Source organism: Chelonoidis abingdonii, chromosome 7 (assembly GCF_003597395.2).
Source record: "Chelonoidis abingdonii isolate Lonesome George chromosome 7, CheloAbing_2.0, whole genome shotgun sequence".
Lineage (NCBI taxonomy): Eukaryota > Metazoa > Chordata > Testudines > Testudinidae > Chelonoidis > Chelonoidis abingdonii.
The window spans coordinates 55662392-55685366 of NC_133775.1; the positions used below are offsets into that span (position 1 = coordinate 55662392).

The following is a 22975-nucleotide window of genomic DNA, read 5'->3' on the forward strand; positions in this document are numbered from 1 at the left end:
TCTTGAGCTGGGAGGGCGGGGGAGAGCATTTGTGAGTGTTTGAATCCAGTCTACTGTAGCCCACCCTGGTGTGAGTGTATAAATGTAATCCAGTCCCGGGGGTGGGTGGGAGAGGAGATCCAGTCTCCAGAACCCCTTTTGTTCTGTGTGTAACCCCGACTCCAGCAGGCCCTCCTAGCTACATGAGTGTGTATGAAATTCAGTGTCCATTAGCCCCCTCTTGGTGTATACATGTGGGGATCCATCTCCAACAGCTCCTGCTAGCTGTGTGGTGTTGGGGGGGAGGGGAAGCCTGTCTTCCAGAACCCCTCCCAGGTGTGTGTATATGAGGGGGGAAATCCAGTCTCCAGCAGCCCTTCTCTGGGGAGGTAGTGGGGTGTGAGCATGTCTGGATTGTCTATTACAATGAAGCCCTGCTCTCAGCTGAGCCCCTAGGTGCTGCTGTAATACAAATAAATAAAATAAATATTATTGTGGTGCTGCTGTGCCAGTGTGCAATAGAAGTCAGGGCAGCAGGAGGGGGGGGAGGGTTGGTTCACTGGGAACTCCTATAGTCCCCTCCCCACCCCACCCCCCTTTAGACAGGAGAGTTTGAAGTAAAATTTGGCAGGATCCATTGACTCAGATTCCGAAACCATAAGGAGCCCATTTTGATCATCTAGTGACTAGTCTGACTCCCTTGTAACACAGGCCACAGACCCTGCCCAGAACAGCTCCTTTTAAACTAGAGCACATCTTTCCCAAAACAAGCTAATCATGATTTTAAAATTACCAGTGATAGAGAATCCACCACAACCCTTGGTAAATTGTTCCTATGGTTAAACAGTTATGCTTGATTGTCAGTATGAATTTGACTAGCTTCAGCTTCCAACCACTGGATCTTGCCAGGTAATAGATGTGCGTTTTTCCAGGGCTATGGGCCAGGCTGCATCAAGATCCATATTTTCCTAGCAAAGTAGGAGGGGCTAGACCCTGTTTTCTATTTAGTCTGTACATACTGGGGTCTGAGGCCAAACATTTTTAAGATCCAGCTGCCAGATATGTAGTTTGTTGGGTTGTTTGTGGCATTAATGCTCTGGGCTACATCATGGTTTGGAATATTTTAGTGCAGCAGGATCAGCTACACTTAGTTTGTGCTCATACCATGCTCCTTGGGTGGTAAGGGCAAAAATTGTATCGTTCTGGCAGGTGTCATGTGCTGGGGCCTGAATTTTGTGGTGCTGATGCACTGGGGTGTGCCAGGTTCCAGAGTCTGGGGGCAGTAGGAGTGGCTAGACTTGTTCTCTAATCAGGCATTTTAATTTGGCTGGCTCCAGAAAGATCCTGGTGCGACAGCTAATTTGGGGTGTGACCCAGTCTCCAGCTGCCCCTCTCTGGTGTGTATGTGAATGTGACCCAGGTGCTAGCATCCCCTGTCTGGTGTGGATGTGTGAGTAAGTATATCTCCAGGCACCAACAGCCCCTCTCCAGGGTGTGCGTCTGTCTGTCTCCAGCAGGCCGTGTGTGTGTGTGTCTCCAGCAGCCCCTGTGTCTGTCTGTCTGTCTCCAGCAGCCCCTCTCTGGCTCTGAAAGCGTTAAGGGAGGAGGGGAGAGATGCTGCTTGCGTCTGGCTCGGCTCCTTGGAGCCCACAGCGCCGGCTGCGCCTCGCCTCCCTCCTCCCTCTGCAGACACATCGAGACACAAAAAGAGGCTGGAGCGAGCTGGCAGAAAGGCAGCACCATGACCGAAACCACCAAGACCCACGTTATTCTGCTGTCCTGCGGCAGCTTCAACCCCATCACCAAGGGCCACATCCAGATGTTCGGTGAGTCCCCCCCCCTCCCGGCCCCTGTATTTTTCAGTGCGATTGAATTTGCTGGCGCCGGGCCATCAGGGAGGATGCTGGCTGCATCGGAGCCGGCCTGTTCTGCTGGGAGGCCCCATGCCCGGGGCGCAGGGAAGCTGGATTGCACCAGCCCTGGGCCTGGGGCTAAGGTGGCCAGGTAGCAGGGGTGAAAAATGAGGACACACTTTCAGGGGAGATAGTTGCCTATACAAGACAAAGCCCCTAATATCCAGACACCTACTCACCCTACCTGAGCACCTAGTGAGCAGGGCTGCCCTGCGTGGCTGGCTTGGCAGGGCTAGGACCATGGCAGGGGTCACTGGTGAGAGAGAGAGCCCAGGGCAGGATGGAGGTGCAATGGCTCGTTGTCAGGCATCCGCTCAGGCAAGGGGCCATCAGTGCCAGGGGCTCTGCCTAGGCTGAGGCTGGGAACTGCAGGGGCTTTGGGGACAGGAATCTGTTGTTAGTGGGATGGGCAGGGGGATCAATCTGGCGTGTGTGTGTGGAACTCCCCGGGGGTGGGAGTGGGCAGGAGGAGATGTGGCATTGGTTGATTCTTTAGAGGCTCTGTCAATCGGATGAAGATTTCATGGCGGCGCAGGATTTGGGGTGAGTGGGGTGGATGGGGGTGTGTTCAAAGGCAGATGGGTGTTTGCTAGACTGAACAGGGGCCTCGAGAGAAGAGGCAGCTGTTTGAGCTTTGGTGCCTGTGGAGAGTGGGTGGGTTATATGAATGGCTGGGATCAGGTGGCAGTAGGAAGGGAGAGGGGCCCTGCCTGGCTCAGAGCTGGTGGCACTAGGCTGGGAGTGGGTTTCCCTGGTTGTGTGGGATCAGCTGGCAGCATGAAGGGAGGAGGCTTTGCTGCTGTGGGTCTAGGAGCACCGTGCCTAGAGTGGGTTCACTGCTTGCTAGCTGGTGTCAGAAAAGCGTCAGCAGCTATTGTTTGGTGCCAGTAGGAGAGAAGTGCCAGGGGTAGGTGAGAGATCAATGCTAAGGGCTGGGCGCTGTCCGCAGGGAAGGTGCTGAAATGTCCTGCTTGCTAGTAGGAGCAGGATAGGTGAGCCTGATATGTGATATATTGAAGCACACTCAGTTTGGTGGGAGTAGGGAAGTGAGGGGACAAGGTCATGTTAGTTAGGAAGCCCTGGAATTTTTAAGGGCTGATTACACACCATTGTAGCTAAACATCTCATTGAGGGATTAATGAAACTGAGCAAGTTCCTGCTACTACTCTAGAGAAAAGGCCCATAATATTCCCAAAAGGACCTGAAGAAGAGCTCTGGGTAAGCACCAAAGCTAGTCTCTCTCACTCTAGAAGTTGATGCAATACAAGATATCACCTCACCCACCTTGTCTCCCCAAAGGGATAAACATAAGTGAAGTCAGGTTAGTAGATGTGGGTACTATTCATAACCTATTTTAATTCAATATAAATTGTGTGCATCTATACAGCTAGAGATGAGTAAGAATCCACTAGATCTTCCTTTATTTACACAGGGCTCTATATACAACTCTATTGTCCAAAAATCCTCTCCTAGACTTTAATTTGCCCCAAAGTTCTTAAATATGGGTCTGGAGAGATCTGCACACTCATACCTCCCCCCTCCCACACCCCATCCCATTTACATTAGAAACTGAGCAACATTCCCTTTGAAATGATCCACCTACCCACAAAACTGGGTTGGATCTTGTTTAAACAACAACATTTAAGATAATGTGTAAAGAAATTCAAAGCAAAGCTACTGTACAGGGCAGAAAGGTATTTTGAGTATTTTTATACCACTTTACCATGCAGAGAAAGAGTGGGAATCAATGCTCAGTTTGCACCTCCACAACAGACCATAATGAGAACCATTAAGTACTATTTTCTAGCAGGTTCTTGGTGCATCTTTTCAAGCTCTTGGATTCTCCCATTTTAATTTCCCCTGATTCAACACAACCAGAGACAAACACCAAACATGGCCTTACATGTGGCTAGGATGCCTTTTGGAGTGCACTTATTCTCTGGGAGATTCTCTTTCCTAAGAACTTATTCTCTGTGGCATTTTCATTTCCTATCCGTCTGGAAAATGTGAGACTGGACCAAGGTGTCAGCTCCAGCTCTTGTGTGTGAGATAGACCAGAGTACTAAACAGAGAGCCAAATAAAATACTAAGTGCTAGAAGCCTGGATGATTTAAAAAAAAGGGAATTAGAACACTAATTTCTGAAAGGAATTTGTTCTGATTTGTATTAGTGAAACCTGGTGGGATGATTCAGATGACTGAAATGTTAAAATCACTGGAAACTCCTGAGTTAGAACAAAGAATGGACAGAAGGGGAGAGAATGTGTTACCTTCTTTAGAATTACTGACAGTTTGGAAGGACAGCACCTGAAATGCTTATGGATCGATGCACTAACTGATAAATCACAAGACAAGGTACTAGGGAGAGGGGGCCGATCTGCTATATACTATCGAATCAGAACAAGGAACAGAAAGAGCAGCTCCTTACACATCTATCAATAATGTGTGGAAAGAAAAAAGTGCAATATCATGGGGGATTTCAGTCTGATGGATATATGCTAGATGTCTTATGCCAACGCTGGTAAAACATACTTGGAGTTTCTAAAAGTTATCAATAACTTTCTAATATACAAAATAATACGACTAACTTAGTTGTTCAGTATTAGTCCTCATTCTGATGAGGAAAGATAAATTGATAACCAAACTAAAAACTAAATTGTGATCACTTGTACCTACACAACAATCAATTTCCATTATATGTGCAAGCAGAATATAGTCCTCACCAATAATATACTTGGTAATTTTAAATGGCCAATTCCCCAAAGCTGAAAACAATTATGAGCAAAATTGGATGGGAGCAAATATTTAAACATAAAAATGTGAATAATTGGAAATTGTTTAAGAATGTTTTATTAAGTGAAAAACAAATACCCTTACAATGCTCCAATCAAAATGAAAGATGCAATCAACAATAAATAAATAACAAATGGAAAAATGTGGACACTGATAGTAATGAATACAAATTGGCAGTTAGTAAATGCAGGTGATTGATAAGGAAAAGCATCAGTAAATAAATCTGTGGCCAGTATGATTAAAGGACAAGAAGTAGTTATTTAAATATACCAGGAACACATGAAATTCTAGTAATGGCATAACTCAAAACTAGATCAAGATGGTAAACTTGTCAATCCTGGTCCAGAAAAGGCAGAAGTAGTCAATATTTCTGTTCTGCACTTATAAATACATCAAGATTCTTTCTATCTTCCAATGATGAAGTAGTACTTTCTATTCAATCAATAATTATGAAGGATGCTAAACAGCAATTATTAAGGTTAAATGTTTTTAAATCATGAGTGCATAACTTGCACCCAAAAATATTCTTTTAGAATTTGCTGAAGAGTGCTCAGAACTATTATAGCTGATTTTTTTAACAAATCTTGAATCACTGGGGAAGTTCCAGAGGACTGAAAAAAAGCAAATGTTGTGCCAATATTTTAAAAGGGTAAACAGGATGACCCTGGAAACTATAGTCTGACATCAGTCCTGAGCAAAATAATGGATAGGCTAACATCAGATTTAGTCAGCAAGGAATTAAAGGATGATAATATAACCAATGCTAATCAACATAGTTTTATGGAAAATAGGTCTTGTCAAACAAACTTGTTATGGTATTTGGATGAGATAAATTTTGTTAATAAAGGTAACTGTGTTGACATAATGTACTTGGACTTCTGTATAGCATTTAGTCCTGCATGACGTTCTGATGAAAAAAATCAATGTTTAAAAAAAAATCAATGGATCCCATATTAAATGGATTTAAATCCATTTAACTGATTGATCATAAAAAGCAATGGGAAATGGGAAATTGTCATCCAGTAGGGATGTTACTATCAGGGTCCCACAAGAATCTGTTCTTGGCAATTGCTATTCCACATCTTTATCAATAACTTGGAAGAAAATATAAAATAATTGCTGGTACAATTTGCAGATTACCACTCCACCAATTTTTTTGTCATTAGTGATGGGACCAGGTCAACTTGGTAAAGTGGGCTCATTTGAACAACATATGTTTTAGCACAGCAAAATGCAAGGTCAAACACCTAGCAACGAAGAATGTAAGTCTCATTTATAAGATGGGGGACTGTATCCTGGAAAACAGCAAGTCTGAAAAGCATTTAGGGATCATGGTAGATAACCAGTTGGACATGGGCTCCCAGTGCAACGCTGTAGCTAAGAGAGCAATGCGATCCTTGGATATATAAGCAGGAGAATATCAAATATACATAAGGTATACCACCTTTCTAGTACTATGGGATTACTGACACTATTACTGGAATATTGTGTCCACTGATGGTGTCCAAACTTCAAACAGGCTGTTGAAAAATTGGAAGGGGTTCAGAAAAGAGCTACAAGAATTGTATGAGGTGTGGAAAACATGCCTTCTAGTGAGAGACTAAACAAACAATTTATTTAGTTTATCCAAGTGAAAATTAAGAGGTGACTTGATCAAGGTCTTTGAGTATCCACACAGGGAAAAGATTGCTGCTAATAAAGGGCTCTTTAGCAGCAAATGGTAGAATGAGATCCAGTGGTTGGAAACTGAAGCTGGACAAATTCAGACTAGAAATAATGCTCACATTTTAAAGTGAGGGGAATTAACCATTGGAAAAACTTATATAGGGGTGTGATGGATTCTCCTTCACTTGGAGTCTTTAAATCAAGACTGGGTATCTTTCTAAAAGATATGCTATCGCTCAATCAGAAGTTACAGGCTTGGTGCAAAAGTTATTGAGGGAGGCTCTTTGGTCTGTGTTATGTGGGAGGTTAGATCGCATGGTCATATAGGTTCCTTCTGGTCTTAAAAATCTATGAATACATTATAAATTTGGACCCAATTCTGCAACCTTTACTTAACCATCAGCCCATACTTACCCCAGTAGGATTACTGGTATGCGTAAGGGCTGAGAACTCTCACAGCAAGTAAGGACTGCTCTTGTGAGCAAAGGTTACAGAACTTGGCTTTTAAGGCCACATCCTGGTCATCTTATTCATGGAAGCCAGCCCGCTAAGTCAGTGGGAGTAATCAGGTGAGATAGGCAAGTAGGATTTGGCCCTTAGTTTCTGTGGCTTCTTTGACTATGTCCTCAACAAAGAGCAGAACAGTGCTGCTTTCTGTAAATGTTCCAAACAACTAACTAAATGTGTATTCAAGAAACCATCTTCGTCTCTCAGGTAAAGAAATGGCCCTCATAAACCCGACAGGAAACACTTGCTCTTCAATATCGGAAAAATTATATCCGCTTTAAATACAAACTAACAGAAAGAGGAAATGCCAGGTAAAGGCTGATACTCAGTCTTTCACTTGTGGAGCTGAATCCTGTAGTCTTCTACTCAGGCCAAAGCCCAGCTGAGTTTGCCTGGAGGATTAGGACTAGGGTGTCTTTTTTTTTTTGATGCGTGCTATTGTTGACTGGGTCCTTTCTTCACCAGTCACTTGAGTTTAATGTGGAGCGTCCTCCTCAGGTGTGGATTTTCAGGTGGTTGTGATTTTGTTACAACCATGCATTTTACAACATTCTCCACAACATGGCAAATCCCACTGACCTCAGCACGGCTCTGGCCACACTTTGTAAATTGCAGGATCAGGCCATTAACTCTATCCAAGTTTAATTTTCTTTACGTAAGTGTGTACAACATATGCAGGCATAATGCAGCTGAAGTATAAGGCTATGCACCCACCCATATGAAGTCGTTCTAATAACACCATAATAGGTTGAAAACACACCTTGAATTGTTTGTAATGTTATATGTACTCTGAAATGTATGTGTAGCCTGAGTCACAGTGTTTGAGTTGCATTTTATTTATTTAAAGGAACATTGTCCACTTCGCTTAGGATCCAAATTTCAGTTTTGTTTATAAGAAGGCAAAGGGGGAGGGACGGGCTTGTTTTGTAAAATCTAAGATGAATAGAGATATTTGTGATTCTTTTTAATTTAAGTGAAATCACATTTCCTTTATATTCCAAAACAGGCATTACTATATGAAAACAGACCCTATGCAAAAATCACAATAGTATGCAATTGATCGTGAGTCTCAGAACAAAGCCTTCAGTAAAAAACAAATGGAAAAGACCTCAAATATTAGACATTAAAAGCCATACCTGCTTGCCTTAGTCACATGCATAGGATGGTTCCGTTGAACTCAATTGAATTCAGTTTTCATTTCAAGTTAATACTCAGCAAAACACTGTGTGGCATTTGCCTAGCTCTGCACAGTATATGTATTACTGTAAGAAGCAGAACTTCTGAGGCAAAGCCTACTTCTAAGTAATCCCCAGCTGATTGCAGCTGCCCCATCCTTCTGCACACAGAATTGCAATGAGAGATATGCCATGGCCCACACCCTGAGGTGCCAAGACAAGAAAACCAACAGCTGTGAAGGGGATCTGCCTATATCACAGTTCCCCAGCACCTCCTTTATGTTAAAAAGGCAAAGCAATGCCACCAAAGGACAAACTGTACAACCAATGTCAAGAGCAAAAAAAAAAAAAAAAAAAAAATCTGTGCAGCGCTGCTAACAAAATAATGCAAAAAGTGGCAAGTATCCAGCTGACAAGAATGTGTTTGCTTTTAAATTAAATCATTCCCCTCTATCATAGGTAATCCCCATGTAACAGCAACCTGCTAAGGCACGAGAACCAGGAAGCAAAGCTGATGAGAAACCAAAGTTGAACCCACCAGTCTAGTTTAAATCTCCAGCAGAGTGCAAAGTCAAATGTAAACAAACTGCATAGAGGGTGAAAAGTACATTCAGGTGTTAAATGATCTAGGATGTGACACTAGAAAAGAAATGTATCAAAGCATGAGGCCAGCTAGCCCGACCAAGATTTACAGGAAGCTCTCTGTCTTTCCTTAGCCATAAGGGATACAGCAAACAGGCAGAGTTGTAGGAAAGAGATCTTTATTGAGCATGCATAGAAGGCAGTATTACCTGTAGAGTAAGAGAACTCTGTTTAGTAGCAACCTGGCCTGAGCTTGCATTCCACAGCTTCTGGTGACCCACCAAACTTGGTCTCCTCCTGAAACCCGACCCTCTTTTTTCAGTTCCACTCATCATACTACAGCCAGAAAGGTGGGAGGATCAGCTGCCTCCACAGCACCCTCCCCTCCTGAGTTCCCTGGATCCTGAGCAAGGCCCTTTACAGGGCTAGGGGGTGATAGGTTGCAGGTGTATATATTGTCCACCCCTAAATCCATAGGGAAATCATGTAAAAGTTAATGCAGCTTTATTCTGATCTCCCTGCCTTTCCCCTAGGCCGTGAAAGCCCTGTTCATGGTGAGTTCCAGAGGCAGCCACTGATGGAAGATGCCCCGGGTAGTGTGGGTCCAATGAAACCCAGTTGCCTGGGGACAGGGAGGTCCAGTCCCAGTGGGAGGCCCAGGTCTCTCCTTATCCTTCAGGATTTGTGGATGGCTCGCCTGGTCCATGTGCTTGGGGCAAATCCCTGACGGAGTGATTTGGGGAGAACACTGCAAGGGGAACCTGGTGCATTTTCCTTCCTCCCTGCAGAACCTTCTCCTACAGATTTTCCTGGTGAGACTTTACTAACTAACCCATGGTTTTAATTACATCTATGACATCCATACACACATGACTTTACTAATTTCCTGCAGGCTGAGTTATTGTAAGATTATATTTGATACAACCCTGTTATTGCAAGAGGGAAATGCTTTTCTCTTAGGAGCTTACAAAATAGCATAAGAACAGCCATACCAACTCAGATCATTGGTCCATTTAGCTCAGTATCCTGTCTTCCAACAGTGGGTGGTGCCAGATAGTTTAGAAGGAATTAACAGAACCGGGCAATTATCAAATGATCCATCCCCTGTCATCCAGTCCCAGCTTCTGGTAGTCTAGAGCCCTACATTGCTTAGGTGCTTTAAAGATTTTTTTTTTTTTTAAATCCAAGATGAATCTCTCAGCCCTCCCCCACCATGCCCCATTTAAAGTACATTTGCTTTCCAGACAGTTACAAAATAAACCATTGGGACTGTGGCATCACAGGCAATGTGGTGAGCAGAACATAGCGCCCTCTAGTTCACATTCATATTGGCAGTGAATCACAGCTACAACCCTCTATTTTTTCTTTTTGTCTAATGTGAAGTGAATTTCTGCCCATATCTAGTCATCTATGTACCTACTAATGGTGAGTGCATGCCAGCTATCTCCTCACCAAAAGTTTAGATCTGAAACATTTTTACTGAAGAAATAGGGAAGTGCTTCGCTGCCTAGAGTAAAAACTCCATTGCAGCACAGTTCAAAGAAAATTCCAGCAATTAAAAATCCCAGCGGGCTGCGCTTTGAGTAATCAAAGTAACCAGCGAAGGGGAGCCACTGGAATCTGTTACATTATGTAAATAGGCTTTAAGATAAAGAGACTAAGTTATGTAAGTAACGAACAGGAAGGAGATGGACAGTTTCTTTTTGTTATTTTAATTGCTTGAGTTTTAAAAATAGGGTTTTCTTAGTGGTGGAGATGACTGGACTGCAAAAGCAGCTGAATCAAATGATCTTTTCTCAGAACCCCACAGCTTGTGAAATCCCATGTCATCAACGAGATGTTAACATTTCCCTTTTCCTACTTTCACTTCAATTGTGATAGTATCTGCACATGACCACAAGCAAAATTCCCATCCCATGAAGGGCACTCAGAAACCTAAAAGAGGAGATTTTTTTTCCTCAGCAATATGTGAGTAAGACCTAAAAGCTTCTGTCAGGCTGACTTGTCTTTCCATTGCATTTCACTTCTGAATCCTTTATACAAAATTATCTCAATCAATCGATAGAGCTGTAGTTGGTAATGTGACTTTAGCAGCTATTGGGTACATCACAGACAGATACGCTTGATTCTCCACCTTGATGCACCAGTTTTAGTTCAGTGGAAATAAAGTGGGGTAACAGAGTGTAGACTCAGACACACAAACAGTGTAGGGAGATGGTGTCCTTACACTGCTTTGGGTGTACCATTAGTGGGGCTTTGGAGAAACCACCGCTGAAATCGAAACCACTGAAAACTATGACAGAGAACAATGTAGAAAAAATGGGAAGGACCAGAGCTCCAGCAATTCCCATGGCCCCTTGTTGACACTGGAAATTGCTGGTGTGGGATATGCCCAACCCATGATCCCAATTCAATGCTCCAGAGGAAGGTGAAACCCCAGGGCCCTTACTAATGTCCCCCGGGGAAGGGAGCATTTCCTTCTCGACCCCCCCTTATGTGGAAATCAGTCCAACTCTGTGCATGTAATCACCCTGCATATGATTCTACTCCTAGTTAATGCATCAGATTTCTGTCTAGCGTAGCCAACAAAGGCGGGAAAATTGTCCAAGCATCTCTTCTTCAACCTGTATAAGTCTAGGGTGACTGCATGGTAGCATCCTTCCTTCCTCTCTTTTCACTGCAAGCTTTAGTCTGTTCTGGCTGGGAAGTAACTGATTTCTAATACTTTCCTGGAGAATAGCGGTTCTGTAAGCGCTTTGGGGCAAGGGGAACCGTCTTTGTCTGCATTTCAAGGTGGCAGGCACATCTATGGTGCAGACACAGTTAGAATAAACAGTGTTCGGTATATAAAGCTGTCCACTGTATGGCCATTTAAACCAGCGGTCCTGATTCTCGTCTTACTCACACTGGCATCACGCTCTGAACAGTGGTGGAGTTAACCTGACTTGCGCATGTGTAAGCACGAGCAGACTCAGGCCAATAATAACTAAAAAGCCTTATTTGGTCATAGGAAATGATGGCATTGGATCACCCCTCCCTGTGGTAAAATGCATTGGACAGGAGCCAGGGGAGGAAGTCTTTGCAAACATCTCTCATGGAGCTTCCCTCACACATTCCATAAGGCAGGGATGTGGAGTGTGTGCTCTGTCATGGTACAGACCATCGCCTCCAGGTCCTCCAATTTTCTGGGGTCTGCAGAGATCCCAGGGTCAGTGGGAGGCCAGCACCATTCTTATCTCTATGCCAGCTCTAGTCCCTAGCAGCTCCATTAGTGCCACTCTAGCAGGGACTCCTGGCCACACCTATCCTGAGATTCTCCCTTAAGGGGAACCCCCTGTTGCAGAGGGGGCTGCATGGAAAAGACACTCTAGACCCAGGCCATATTAGCCATTTCCTGTAAACTCCACAGGGACAAAAGGGAGATTGATACTCACTTTGGCCCAGCCCATCTCTCCTCCCTGGACAGCCCCCAGCCCACAGAGTACATTGTGCTGGGTCTGGGGGGAAAGAGGGACAGTGCTCTGCAGGTGATAGTCCCCTTTCTATGCAGAAAGGGGGCAGTCCCTGCTCAGAGGGCCTCCTCCACCACACAAAGATAGAGGAGGGAAAGGGTCCTTGAGAGGCAACATGGTCTAGTGCCCAGGGTACTAGGCAGGGAGTCAAACACTTGGGTTCTGCTCCTGCCACTGACCTGCTTTGTTACTTTGGGTAAGTCAACTTTGCCTGAGTGTCCCCTCCTAGCCTGTGTCTGTCTTGTCTAGTGAGACTGCAAGCTGTTCGGGACAGACACTGAGTGTCACTGCACTTATACAACACCTAGCACACTAGGGATCTAGGTGCTGCCATCCTGCTAAGAATTAAGATTAATACATTCTTCTCCCCTGCAATAGACTCTTTCTTTTCCAGCACTCTTCTGTAGCTTTCTGCGGCCCAAGCCTTTGTCTTCTTTATGCCTCACAGAGCTTAAATTCCATCCCTAACCCTTCCTGGGTCTCTCTAAAATATTTACGCGCTGTTAAATATTTTGCAGTGCTTATTACATTCCATAGACCATGGCCCTGTCTAAAACACCACCATTTAACAGAATGGGGGAAGGACTGGATCTCATTTTCAAATAAAAAGATTAAAATAAGCCCCAACTCGAGAAATGTAACCCAATAATTTCATTAGAAAAGAAAAAGGCCCCAGTTCATTTATAAAATACTTGCCATTTATTAGTATGCCTACGCAGCTCTGGCTGCTAGTTTGTTATGTTTTAATAAGGGGAGCCCATATGTTGCAAAGAAAACTAACGAATTCACTTGTATGATTAATTATACATATTCCTGTGTGTAGGGGTGCTGGCCTGGGACTAAATTCAAGTCCTTGCTCTGTGTGACCTTGGGCAATCCACAATCTACCCAGGCTTCAGTTCTCCATCTCTCCAATGGGGATATAAAAGCACTGCCCTACCTCACAGGGGTGTTGTGAGGACAGATGAGAGAGTCAAATCTTTGGGGCAGGGACTGTCTCGTATTGCATGTCTGTGAAGCACCTAGCACAATGGAGCTGCTCTGGTGGAGGGCTCAAGGCACAAATAATAAGCAATACCAATAATCAAGCATAATGCTTTGTACTTCTAGAGCATCTTTCATCCGAGGCTAGCAAAGCACTTTACAGACACTGGTCTCACAGCTCCATTGGGTAGGTATTAGCCCCAATTTACAGCTGAGAAAATGGAAGGGCAAAGATACCATATGACTAACCTAAGGTCCCAATAAGTCTAGGGACAGACCCAGGAAGAGGACCCAGGAGTCCTGGCTTCCCGGTCCCCTACTGTAGCTGCACTCCTCATAGTTTTACAAGAAACTCCTCTGAATCACGATGCCCTCAGTGAATGGCCTTTCAGACCAAGAAGGAATTTCCCACTAAGAGCACTAACTGCACTGGAATAGGGACTGCAACTGCTGCCGACCCAGCGTCCGGGGCAGTAAGGAGATGCCTGGTTTGATTCCTCTGCGTGTGTCACTGGTGTGGTATGAGCCAGGACCAGGCAGCTGAAACAGTCCCCAGCAGCCATGGAAAGACTGGAAGGTGTTAAAAAGAGCAGACAAATCAGCATGGGACTCAGATACACAGAAGGTCCACTTCAGAATTCAAAGGCATCCTCCCGATTAGGGGCCTGATTTTTCAGGGGTGTTATCAGCCCCCAGAACTCCTGCATGTGCTCAATACCTCTGAAAAATCAGGCCCAAGGCAGAATTCCAATCCCCTTTAAGCAGCAGCGCTATTAAAACTATTAGTCTTAAGTCAGCTCCCTGGGAGATGATGTGATTCAGTGATTTGGCTGGTGCTCACCTGTGTTTTCCCTCTTTCCAGTAGGGGCTGGTTTCCTGCAATGGGTCTGAGCACAAGATTCATAGATACAGTTTTATCTTTTGGTCCCTAAGGCAGAACAATCCTAAGACACCAATGCATTTTGTCATTGGAGGATGCTACCATGAGTGACGCCCAGGAGTTCACCCCAGTATAGGGGTGCAGTGAGATTCATGCTGCTTCCTGATCTGGGAGATAGGCTGGCAAAAGGAAAATCCAAACAAGGAGGAACGTCCCTTTGCATACAAACGGATTCTTCCTTCCCAGGGGAAGAGTATCAGGAATTGCTCAGCATCTGAATCACAGCAATGTATGCTTGGGAAGGAAATCCAACAGCCCTAATTGAGCTCAAGACCTCCCTGAGGAGAGCCCATTTTACTGTGCCTTAGCATCACGGGGAATGCATAAGAAATCCGCTTGTTTCCAAGATCTTGCAGCTAGGTCTGTGAGTCTGAAAGGAAAATCTTTGCTTCCAGCTGCCTTCCTTGGTGCAAAGATGTTATCAACAATCTCTTCTGAAGAAAGCAGGGGCTGGGGATAGATTCTTAAAGAAAGCTGGTGTTTGCTGAACTGTCCCATTAGAGGAGACAGGGTTGTGGTGACAGGCCAGCAAGTCTCCAGTGTGTCACTGTAGCAACTTCTCAAGTTTCAACATTGACTCAATAGGTAGCAGGTGAAAGTGATGAGAGGCAGTGGGGTCTATGGCTAGATCACTAAACTGTGAGTCATGAGACAGACGTTCTTTTCCCAGCTCAGCCACTGACTTACTGCATGACCTTGGGCAAGTCAGCTGATTGCTATTTCCTCTGCTAGCCTTGGCTATTTACATGGTGAGCTCTTCAGTGCGGGGATAGTTGTCTGTACAATGCCTGGCTCAATGGAGCCCAGAGCCCCACGTAGGCCTCTGAGGTGCTGCTGTAATACAAATAATTGAAGTATAGAAGATGACAGGGCTACCGTATGGCAATCTGGGAAGTAGAAGCCACTGTGGTTCAAATCGTGCTCACCTCCCTTATGTAAGCAGTCCCATGGATTTCAGTAAGACGACTCACACACATAGGAGGAGCTAAAATTTGGCCCTTCAAAGTCAAGGTGATATGTTTTCAAATCCACATTGGCCCAGGCAGATTGCCTGCAGCTGTATGCACCTTACATACAGTGCAAACCATTGACAGGGAAGTTTGTCCTGCTCTCCCACCCCCGCATTTGAGAAGGCTCCCAAGCCAAGTGGCATTGCGACCTGGGGCAGGCCAGATCACAGCACTACTAAGGTTTGGTTCAGCATCCTCTTGATGAAGGAGCCACTGGGCCAAAGCAGAGTGGCACTGCAGCCCCACCCGCTCGGTCACAGTGCCATTCATTGAAATTTGGCCCATTGGCCCCTTTCACAATGGAAACATGAGTGACGCTGTGACCCTCTGCACTGGGTTGCAATCCCCAGAGCAGCGAGCTGGAGCCAGCCACACGTGCCAGGAGCTGCTGCTGCTCTTCCGGACTGAGCACAGCAAGTGTACATTTCATTTCATTGGTATTTTTGTTTTTATCGGTGTCTAGGATTAAAATGCATAATACATTTTCCTGCTCATTGCCCCAAGCATAAAGTTGTGTTGTTTTTGTTTTAGTCTTTTAATCGCCTGTTTTAGTCTTAAATCAACTCCATTTTCCTGCCAGTACTGGGGCTTGCAGCTATTGTTCCTTTCTTCACCAGCTCCCTCCTAGCCAAAGCACTGTTGACTGAAATCGCCTTGATGCACACATTATGATCTTGGTCACAGATTCTCCCTTGCGCTGTGGCCGCCCATACAGAGGATGCAAAGCAGTACTAAAGCTGACACAGAAGGATCACGCAGGTGTGCAGAACCAGTGCAGCAAGCTTCTCCTCTTCCAGTCCCATCCCTGCAGCTGGCAGAGGGAGCACAGCCAGGGCTGCCTTGTACTCCAACTACAATACTGGCCTGTTGGGTGTCTTTGGGGCACTAGCCTGACACATAGCCAACTCAAGATTGGCTTTGAACACCACCCCACTGGCACAAGCTGTCCAGTGCACTCCTTTGCCATGGCCAAGGGCCTGGGACTGTAAATCCATTGCTTCTCAGACTCCTGTGCTCAAGCTGTGTATCTGCCTAAAGGAATAATATCACAGATGCCAGAAGCTACAAAGTACTCCCCTTGGTATGATACAATGGCTCAAAAATTAAAACAACTAGAAATGCTTAAGAAGGGAAATTAGGCCAGAGAAAAAAGATGAATTTAAGAAAAAAATGTTACTGACAATTTGACAAGCCTGATATTGGCTGAGCTGTGCATCACAGCCTCTTCTGGGCTATCAGGCCAGGATGTTGTCCCATTTCAGTCACGTGGTTTGACTTTTGATGTAAAGCAAAAGAAGCTACTCCAGAGGGAGGAAAAGGAAAATGCTCATACAGCAGGTTTTCTTTTCACATACTTACCATTTAAATACATTTGTGGAGCCAAGGCAGTAACAATCTTTTCAAAAGGGAGCTGTGAAATAGCTGGAATACATTCTTCTCTGTTTGCCAAATAACTTGTTTTTGCCACTGGTATTTAGAGTCTAACTGAAATAAAATGTAGCCACATGATGCAGATTCTGGGCTGGATCCTTAATTGGTGTAAATAGGTGTAGCTCCACTGAAGATGACAGAGTTATGCAGATTTACACCAGCTAAGAATCTGTTCTTCTCTATGGTATTTATAGAGTAATGTTTCAACCCACATAATCTGCAGTGTTAACATCCAAACGATTCATTGCAGGTCTGTTTTCAAGTTATGCTGCTTTGATTGCACCCTGCTATAGCGTGGCTTGCTTTTAGATGTTGTCAGAGCATCACCAGTGTCCTGTACTAATGAGCTCATTTAAGCCCAGCTATACAGCCCATATCAGATTTTCATCTTAGGGCATGTTGACACTGCAAGTGAAGGTATAATTGTAGCATATCTAAGCTAACTTTAATCTAGCTAGCATGGGTAACAATAGCATAGACACAGCAGCATGGGCCTTCAGAGTGATCTACCAGCCCTAGTATATACCCTGCCTGGTGCCTCAGCAGGCTTGTACTCAGATGACTAGCACATTACAGTACTATTGTCACCTGGGCTAGTTACATCAAAGCTGGCATGGGTCTGCCTACTCATGCTATGGTCACAACTTAACTTGCAGTGTGGACACAGCCCAGACCCAGGCAGCTGCTGCCTTCCTAACCCTCCTTGGAAATCAGACAAGAAAGAAAAGACATACAGAGGTGAAATCTAGTTTGCAATAAGCATTTTGTGGGTTAAGTGGGAAACAGAGAGCACGTTCCCTCGAGTGGCAGACTGTCCTCTACTGACCAGACATAGATGCTACCACGACTATCTTTATTATTGAATTAAGCCTTCCAACACCTTGGGTGTGTCATAAATAGATAGCTAAGGGTTAATGTTTCTTTTACCTGTAAAGAGTTAACAAAGGGAACCAAACACCTGACCAGAGGACCAATCAGGAAACCGGATTTTTCAAAGTCAGGGAGGGAATTTTTGGGGTCTGAGTCTTTTTGTTTGTCTCTCAGCTATGAGAAGGTTCTTTCTATCTTCTAATCTTCTGTTTCCAAATTGTAAGCACAGGTAGAAAAACAATATAGGCTTTTGTGTTGTTTTGGTTGTATTTACATGTGTGTAGCTTGCTGGAATGTTTCAAATTGGATATCTTTTTGAATCAGACTGTTTATTCATATTTTTCTTATAAGCAATAGCCCTGTATTGTCACTTGATGCAAAGATTATATTCTTATGTCTTTTTTCTTTCTTTTTATATAAAGTTTTCTTTTTAAGACTTGTTTGAGTTTTTCCCTCTGGGTAGGTTAAGGAACGAAGGGGAGGGAATTCTCTTTGTGTTAGATCTACGGAGGGTAAGCTCTGCAGCACCAGGGAGTTGGTGGGAGGGGGAAGAGATAGGATCATCTCTGTTTCCTTGTATTTGGGGTTTGTCTCTTTGTGGAATAAAGGAGACATGCTTCTTGGTATTGTGATGTAAAGAGATTGCATCAGTACTCTCAGGTTAGCCCAGAGAGGAAAGTCTGGGTGGGAGAGAGAGGGGGAAGGGAAGTGGGTTATTTCCCTTTGTGGTGAGACTCAGAGTCTCTGAGTCTTGGGGTCCCTCCAGGGAAGGTTTTGGGGAGACCAGAGGAGGCCAAAACCCTGGAATTTTTGGATGGTGGCAGCGAGATCAAAGCTAAGCTGGTAATTAAGCTTAGAAGGGTTCATGCTAGGCACCCAGATTTCTGGACGCTAAGGTCCAGATTTGGGAGTTAGGCTTATGATAGGGTGGTAGGTGTTTTTACAGATGAGGAGAGTCCAGCCCCCCTCGGAAGTGGTAGTGGGGCTGAACCCTAACTCCAGACATAGAAATAATACATGCAAGCAAATAGGATGAACACACTCAGAGGATAAGTTTTGCAATAATACCTTACAAGAGACCTTTTGCATGAAGCATATTCCAGTTACATCATATTCACATTTATAAGCATATTTTCATAACGCGTATGGAGTGCAATGTTACAATCTAGCCCTTTGTAATCTCTCTCTCCTAGCTCTTGGTCAGAGAGAGAGTAGGGGGCGGTGCAACACTGACTGTGTATTGTGATCCAATTGTATTATTGTAAAGCTTAGTACTGAGCTAAAACCCCATGGAGCTTGCATTGGTCAGACATATTATAAGAGAGAGATTCTGCCCTGAAGATCTTACAGTGTTTACCTAGACAAGACAGTCAGAAGGTGAGCGTGTAAATAGAGGCACAGAGAGGTGAAATGGCCTGGCCAAGGTCACACAGCAGGTCAGTGGCAGGGCCAGAAGTAGAATCTAGATCTCTCTGCTAGACCACACTGTGTACACAACGCAATGTCTATTTCACAATCCTCGGTGTAACTTATTTTAACTAAGACTGAAACCCTCCAGCATCCTTACTTCTCCTTGGGCCCACTCTGATATTTGCATCACTTTGCAAGTCTCTTTGCCTGGGATCAGCTATTCCACTAGTAACTCCTCTCCTTATCTGAGGTCAAACTTTCCCAAGGCACCCACAGCAGCTAAGCCTCACTCAAGAGAAGACATCAGGTTAAAAAAGAATATATTCTTACACAAACAAGTTATCTGTATTACAAAAAATACCTAGGATAACAGATTCTGAAAAAATATTTTAAAAAAATCACATTCACGCCTCACTGCTTGTGCAGTTTATTTGAAGTTGTCACTTCTTTCAAAGTCAAAATAGTTTTGGGTCCAGAGTTGTAAAAGAATGCTCCATAGACCACCAGTGGTGATCTACACAGTGAAACGTTCTTAGAACCAAATGGTGGGTGATGGGGGAGCTCGATATATTCATTGAGTGGGTTCTCTCTTTCTCGTATAGAGATCTGAAGAATTACAGAGATGTAGTTCCACTGGATTAATTTTTCTTTTGTTTAGAGTCAATTCTTGGTCATTTTTACTTTCAGGTTTCCATGTCTTGGCATAACGATGTAATGTTTTGGTTATAAACCATGCAGGGACTTATTTATTTATTTTAAAGAAAACTCTGCCTATGGAAACAAGTTTAAATAATGGAAACATTTTCTATTGGTCTCAGTCTTTGTAAATGATTCTTGTTTTTATTATATAAAACCTACATTTTAGATCAAGTTTGACCTAACAGTATCTTTTTAATGAACAGCACTGTGTTGAGTGCATCTTAGTTTCACCTCCATCAGCAGGATATTTCATAAATCCAATCAAACTAGAAACATTCCTATGTAAAGAATAAATGCTGGGAGTGTGTGTCAGTTTTCAAAGTGCCTGAAACCCCCCCAAAGCAAATAATATATGAAATCAGGCCTTGAAAACTAAACTCAAAAATGTCTGATTTCAATCATGTAAATTGCATGCGACTGGAGAAATGCCAGAGAAGCTGAAACACTGATGCTTAAACTTGCTCAGTGTGAATGACTGAAAATCAATGCATAAATAACCAGTACTTTCCAATCTGGGAAGCAGGAAACTTTATTTATCTAGATTGCATTAAATGATCACTTATCTTTTATAACCCTGCAGTGTGTCCTGTGATCAGTCTTTCCTCTCAGTGATCTTGCTAGAAATAAAACTGGCAAAAATAAACAGCATTCATTTAAAGTAGAAGAAGGTAAAGGTGAACTGGAGAAACACCAGTATAAGTGAAGAATTTACCTCTCAAGGTTATATAATCTGAGGGGCCTCATGGGGATTTGTTAGGATCAGGAGCAGGACTGTCAGGTCCCAACAAGCGCAGTCAGGGCCAAAGGTCAGAGCAGGGGCTAACCTGAGGCTGGAAATAGTAGAGGAGTTCGTAGTGATGTCCCAGGCCAGACACTGAAGTTCAAATCAAGCTGAGGTCAAACCAGGAATTCAAGAGCAGGAACAGTCATGGCAAGCCACAGAAGATCCACCCTGATGCCTGGACACTTCTTGGAACGCCCCTTGGGTTTACATAGGGCAGGGAGCCAAACAGGAACCATAGGGCTGCAGTCTGGCAAACCCCTGAGACGGAACTTCCCATGGTCTGTATCCACAGCAGGTGCTGGGAAGTGGAGCACAAGGTGGTTACAGCTGCTGCTGAGTAACAGCCTGGATCTGCCATCTCTGCAGGTCTAGGTTCCAGACCATGGGGCCTTAGGTGGCCTGAGCTTTGTGCTGACCTTCCAGGGATAGATGTCAGTCAGTGGATTGTTTTCCTAAAACTACCTTTTAAAGCAATGCACAGTTAGTCTGTGGAACCCATTGCCATATGATATTGAGGCCACAAGTTTTAGGAGGCTTCAGAATAGGATTAGACAGAAATATCCACAGCTAGTCCAGCAAATATGTAAAGAAACTAAGCAAGAGTTTTGGAAAAAGATGTAAAACCTCTTGCTTCAGAGCATAAACCAGCCTCTATCTAGTGGGGTTTAGGAGGAAGCTTTCCAGGGGCAGGTTATCCTGTAACTGTCTACTGTGGAGTTTCTTGCTTCTTCCTCTAAAGCAGCAGATAGCATTGCAGTCTGAGGTGGGATGGCAGCAGGTGGATTAGCTCCATCCCAGGAAGAGGAGAGGGACAAAGATGTCACAGGTCATTCTCTGGAGTGGCGTAGAGCACAGATGGCGCTTTCCCAGGAAAGGGACATGCACAGATGTTTTTGGCATTTTCTAATATAGGCTTTTACCCAAGGGCTTCAGGACCTAAACTATTCAAATTTTTGCAGAGGCAGGGGCTGAGCTGAAAGCTGAGGGTTAAGGAGTTGTTGTGGAATCTCATCATGTGCAGGTTGAAGGCTCTGCACTATTAGTGGACAGTGGTTTGGGTTAAAAGCTCTGACTTTCTTAACTGTGGCTGGTGACTCATGATCATTGCCAAAAGGTGACCTGTCACTTCAGATGGAATCAGGATTTAATCAATCCAAGAAACTCTGGGCATCGCTGTCACACCTCTCCATCAACACCTTGAGGCTGAGGCACAGCATGGAAGGCCAACGTGTTTGCTTAGCCAGCTCTGTGACATGTCCCCCACCAATGAATTAGCACTTACTTAAGCACTAAATCACACCAGGGTGTGCATTATGGGGGCACTGGTGCACACCTTAGGAGCGCTACGAGGCAGAAGGCTGAATGTTTTCCCCAATAGGCTATTGAACACCTTGGCAAGGTTTATTGCTGTTTTATTTATTTATGTAGAAAAAACTGTTTGGAGCATTAAGAACAATTTACTTTGGAAAAGAGATATGTTTTTCTGTGCAGGAGCATCACAGCTCATGTGCAATTCCTAGAGAAAGAAAACAATTCAGGAGAGGTGTCATAGCTCCCTACTCAGATCTGAACCTTAGAGTTCAGAAAATGAGATGCTAGCATGAGTCCTCTAAGTTTAATTACCAGCTTAGATCTGATAGCGTTGCCACCAGCCAGGAATTCCAGTGCCTGGCTCACTCTGGTCTCCCCAAAACCTTCCCTGGGGGACCCCAAGATCAGGTGCGCTGAGTCTCACAAACAAAGGGAAATAACTCTCCCCTTGTCGACCTCGTTACTTTCTCCCAGGCTTCCCTCCTGGATGACCTGTGAAGATCACCCTGTTTCAATTCCTTGAAACCGCAACCGAGAGATAGTTTCTCTCATCCTACTCAAGTCCCTGCAAATTGCAAGCTTTTGTAACTCTAACACACAAGAGATTTTCTTTCCCCCGTCCTTCTTTCCTCCCCACATTCCCTGGTGAGCGGCGACTCATCCCTGAGCGCCAACTAGGAAAAAATCCAACAGTTCTTAAAAGAAAGCTTATAGTAAAAAGAAGAAAGACAAAATGGTCTCTGTTATCAAGGTGACTATAAAACAGGGTTCTATTGCCTTAAAAGAAAAAATGAATAAATAGCCTTATCCAAAAGAAATACAATTTAAAAACAGTCCAGCAAAACTCACACATTAAATACAAAAACGCACAATATAAGCTATTTACTCTACTCTACTTTGTACTCACACTTGGAATGGAATTAGAAAGCGCTGGAGATAGAGTGATCCCTCAAGACTAGAGAGAACAGAACGAGACAAAAAACTACACCCAAAACTTCCCTCCCTTGAGATTTGAAAAATCTTGTTTCCTGATTGGTCCTCTGATCAGGTGTTTGGTTCCCTTTGTTAACCCTTTACAGGTAAAAGAAACATTAACCGTTAGCTATCTGTTTATGACAAGAGGCCATTTGCCAGTTCCACTGCTGCCATTGAACCACTGATGGAGAACTGACAGGAGGTGTTGAATAACTGTAGGTTCTTACACTTGACTCCCCATGGTCCAGTGCCACGTTGTGGATACTGCATGTGTCTAACTGGAAGTGCAGATGTAAATGGAAGAAGGCTAGAGAGATGAGGAAATACTTTGGGAACTCTGAGTGAGAAAGTAAATCCCATTTAGTCCATTACATTCCACATGTAATAGTTCAATTATAGCATTTAACTGAAACCTGAGATTCCCAGCTTCCTCATC

The 22975-nt window shown here is 44.2% G+C and overlaps 1 protein-coding gene across 1 annotated transcript in view; it reads left to right on the forward strand.

Annotated features, from left to right (window-relative positions):
- Positions 1–1624: 1624 nt before the first annotated feature.
- Positions 1625–22975, forward strand: part of NMNAT2 (nicotinamide nucleotide adenylyltransferase 2) — a 77466-nt gene continuing 56115 nt past the window's right edge. The window contains exon 1 of the mRNA XM_032779467.2: positions 1625–1805. Coding sequence (XP_032635358.1) covers positions 1721–1805 — 85 coding nt within the window. The 5' untranslated portion in view covers positions 1625–1720. The remainder of the gene's footprint in view (positions 1806–22975) is intronic.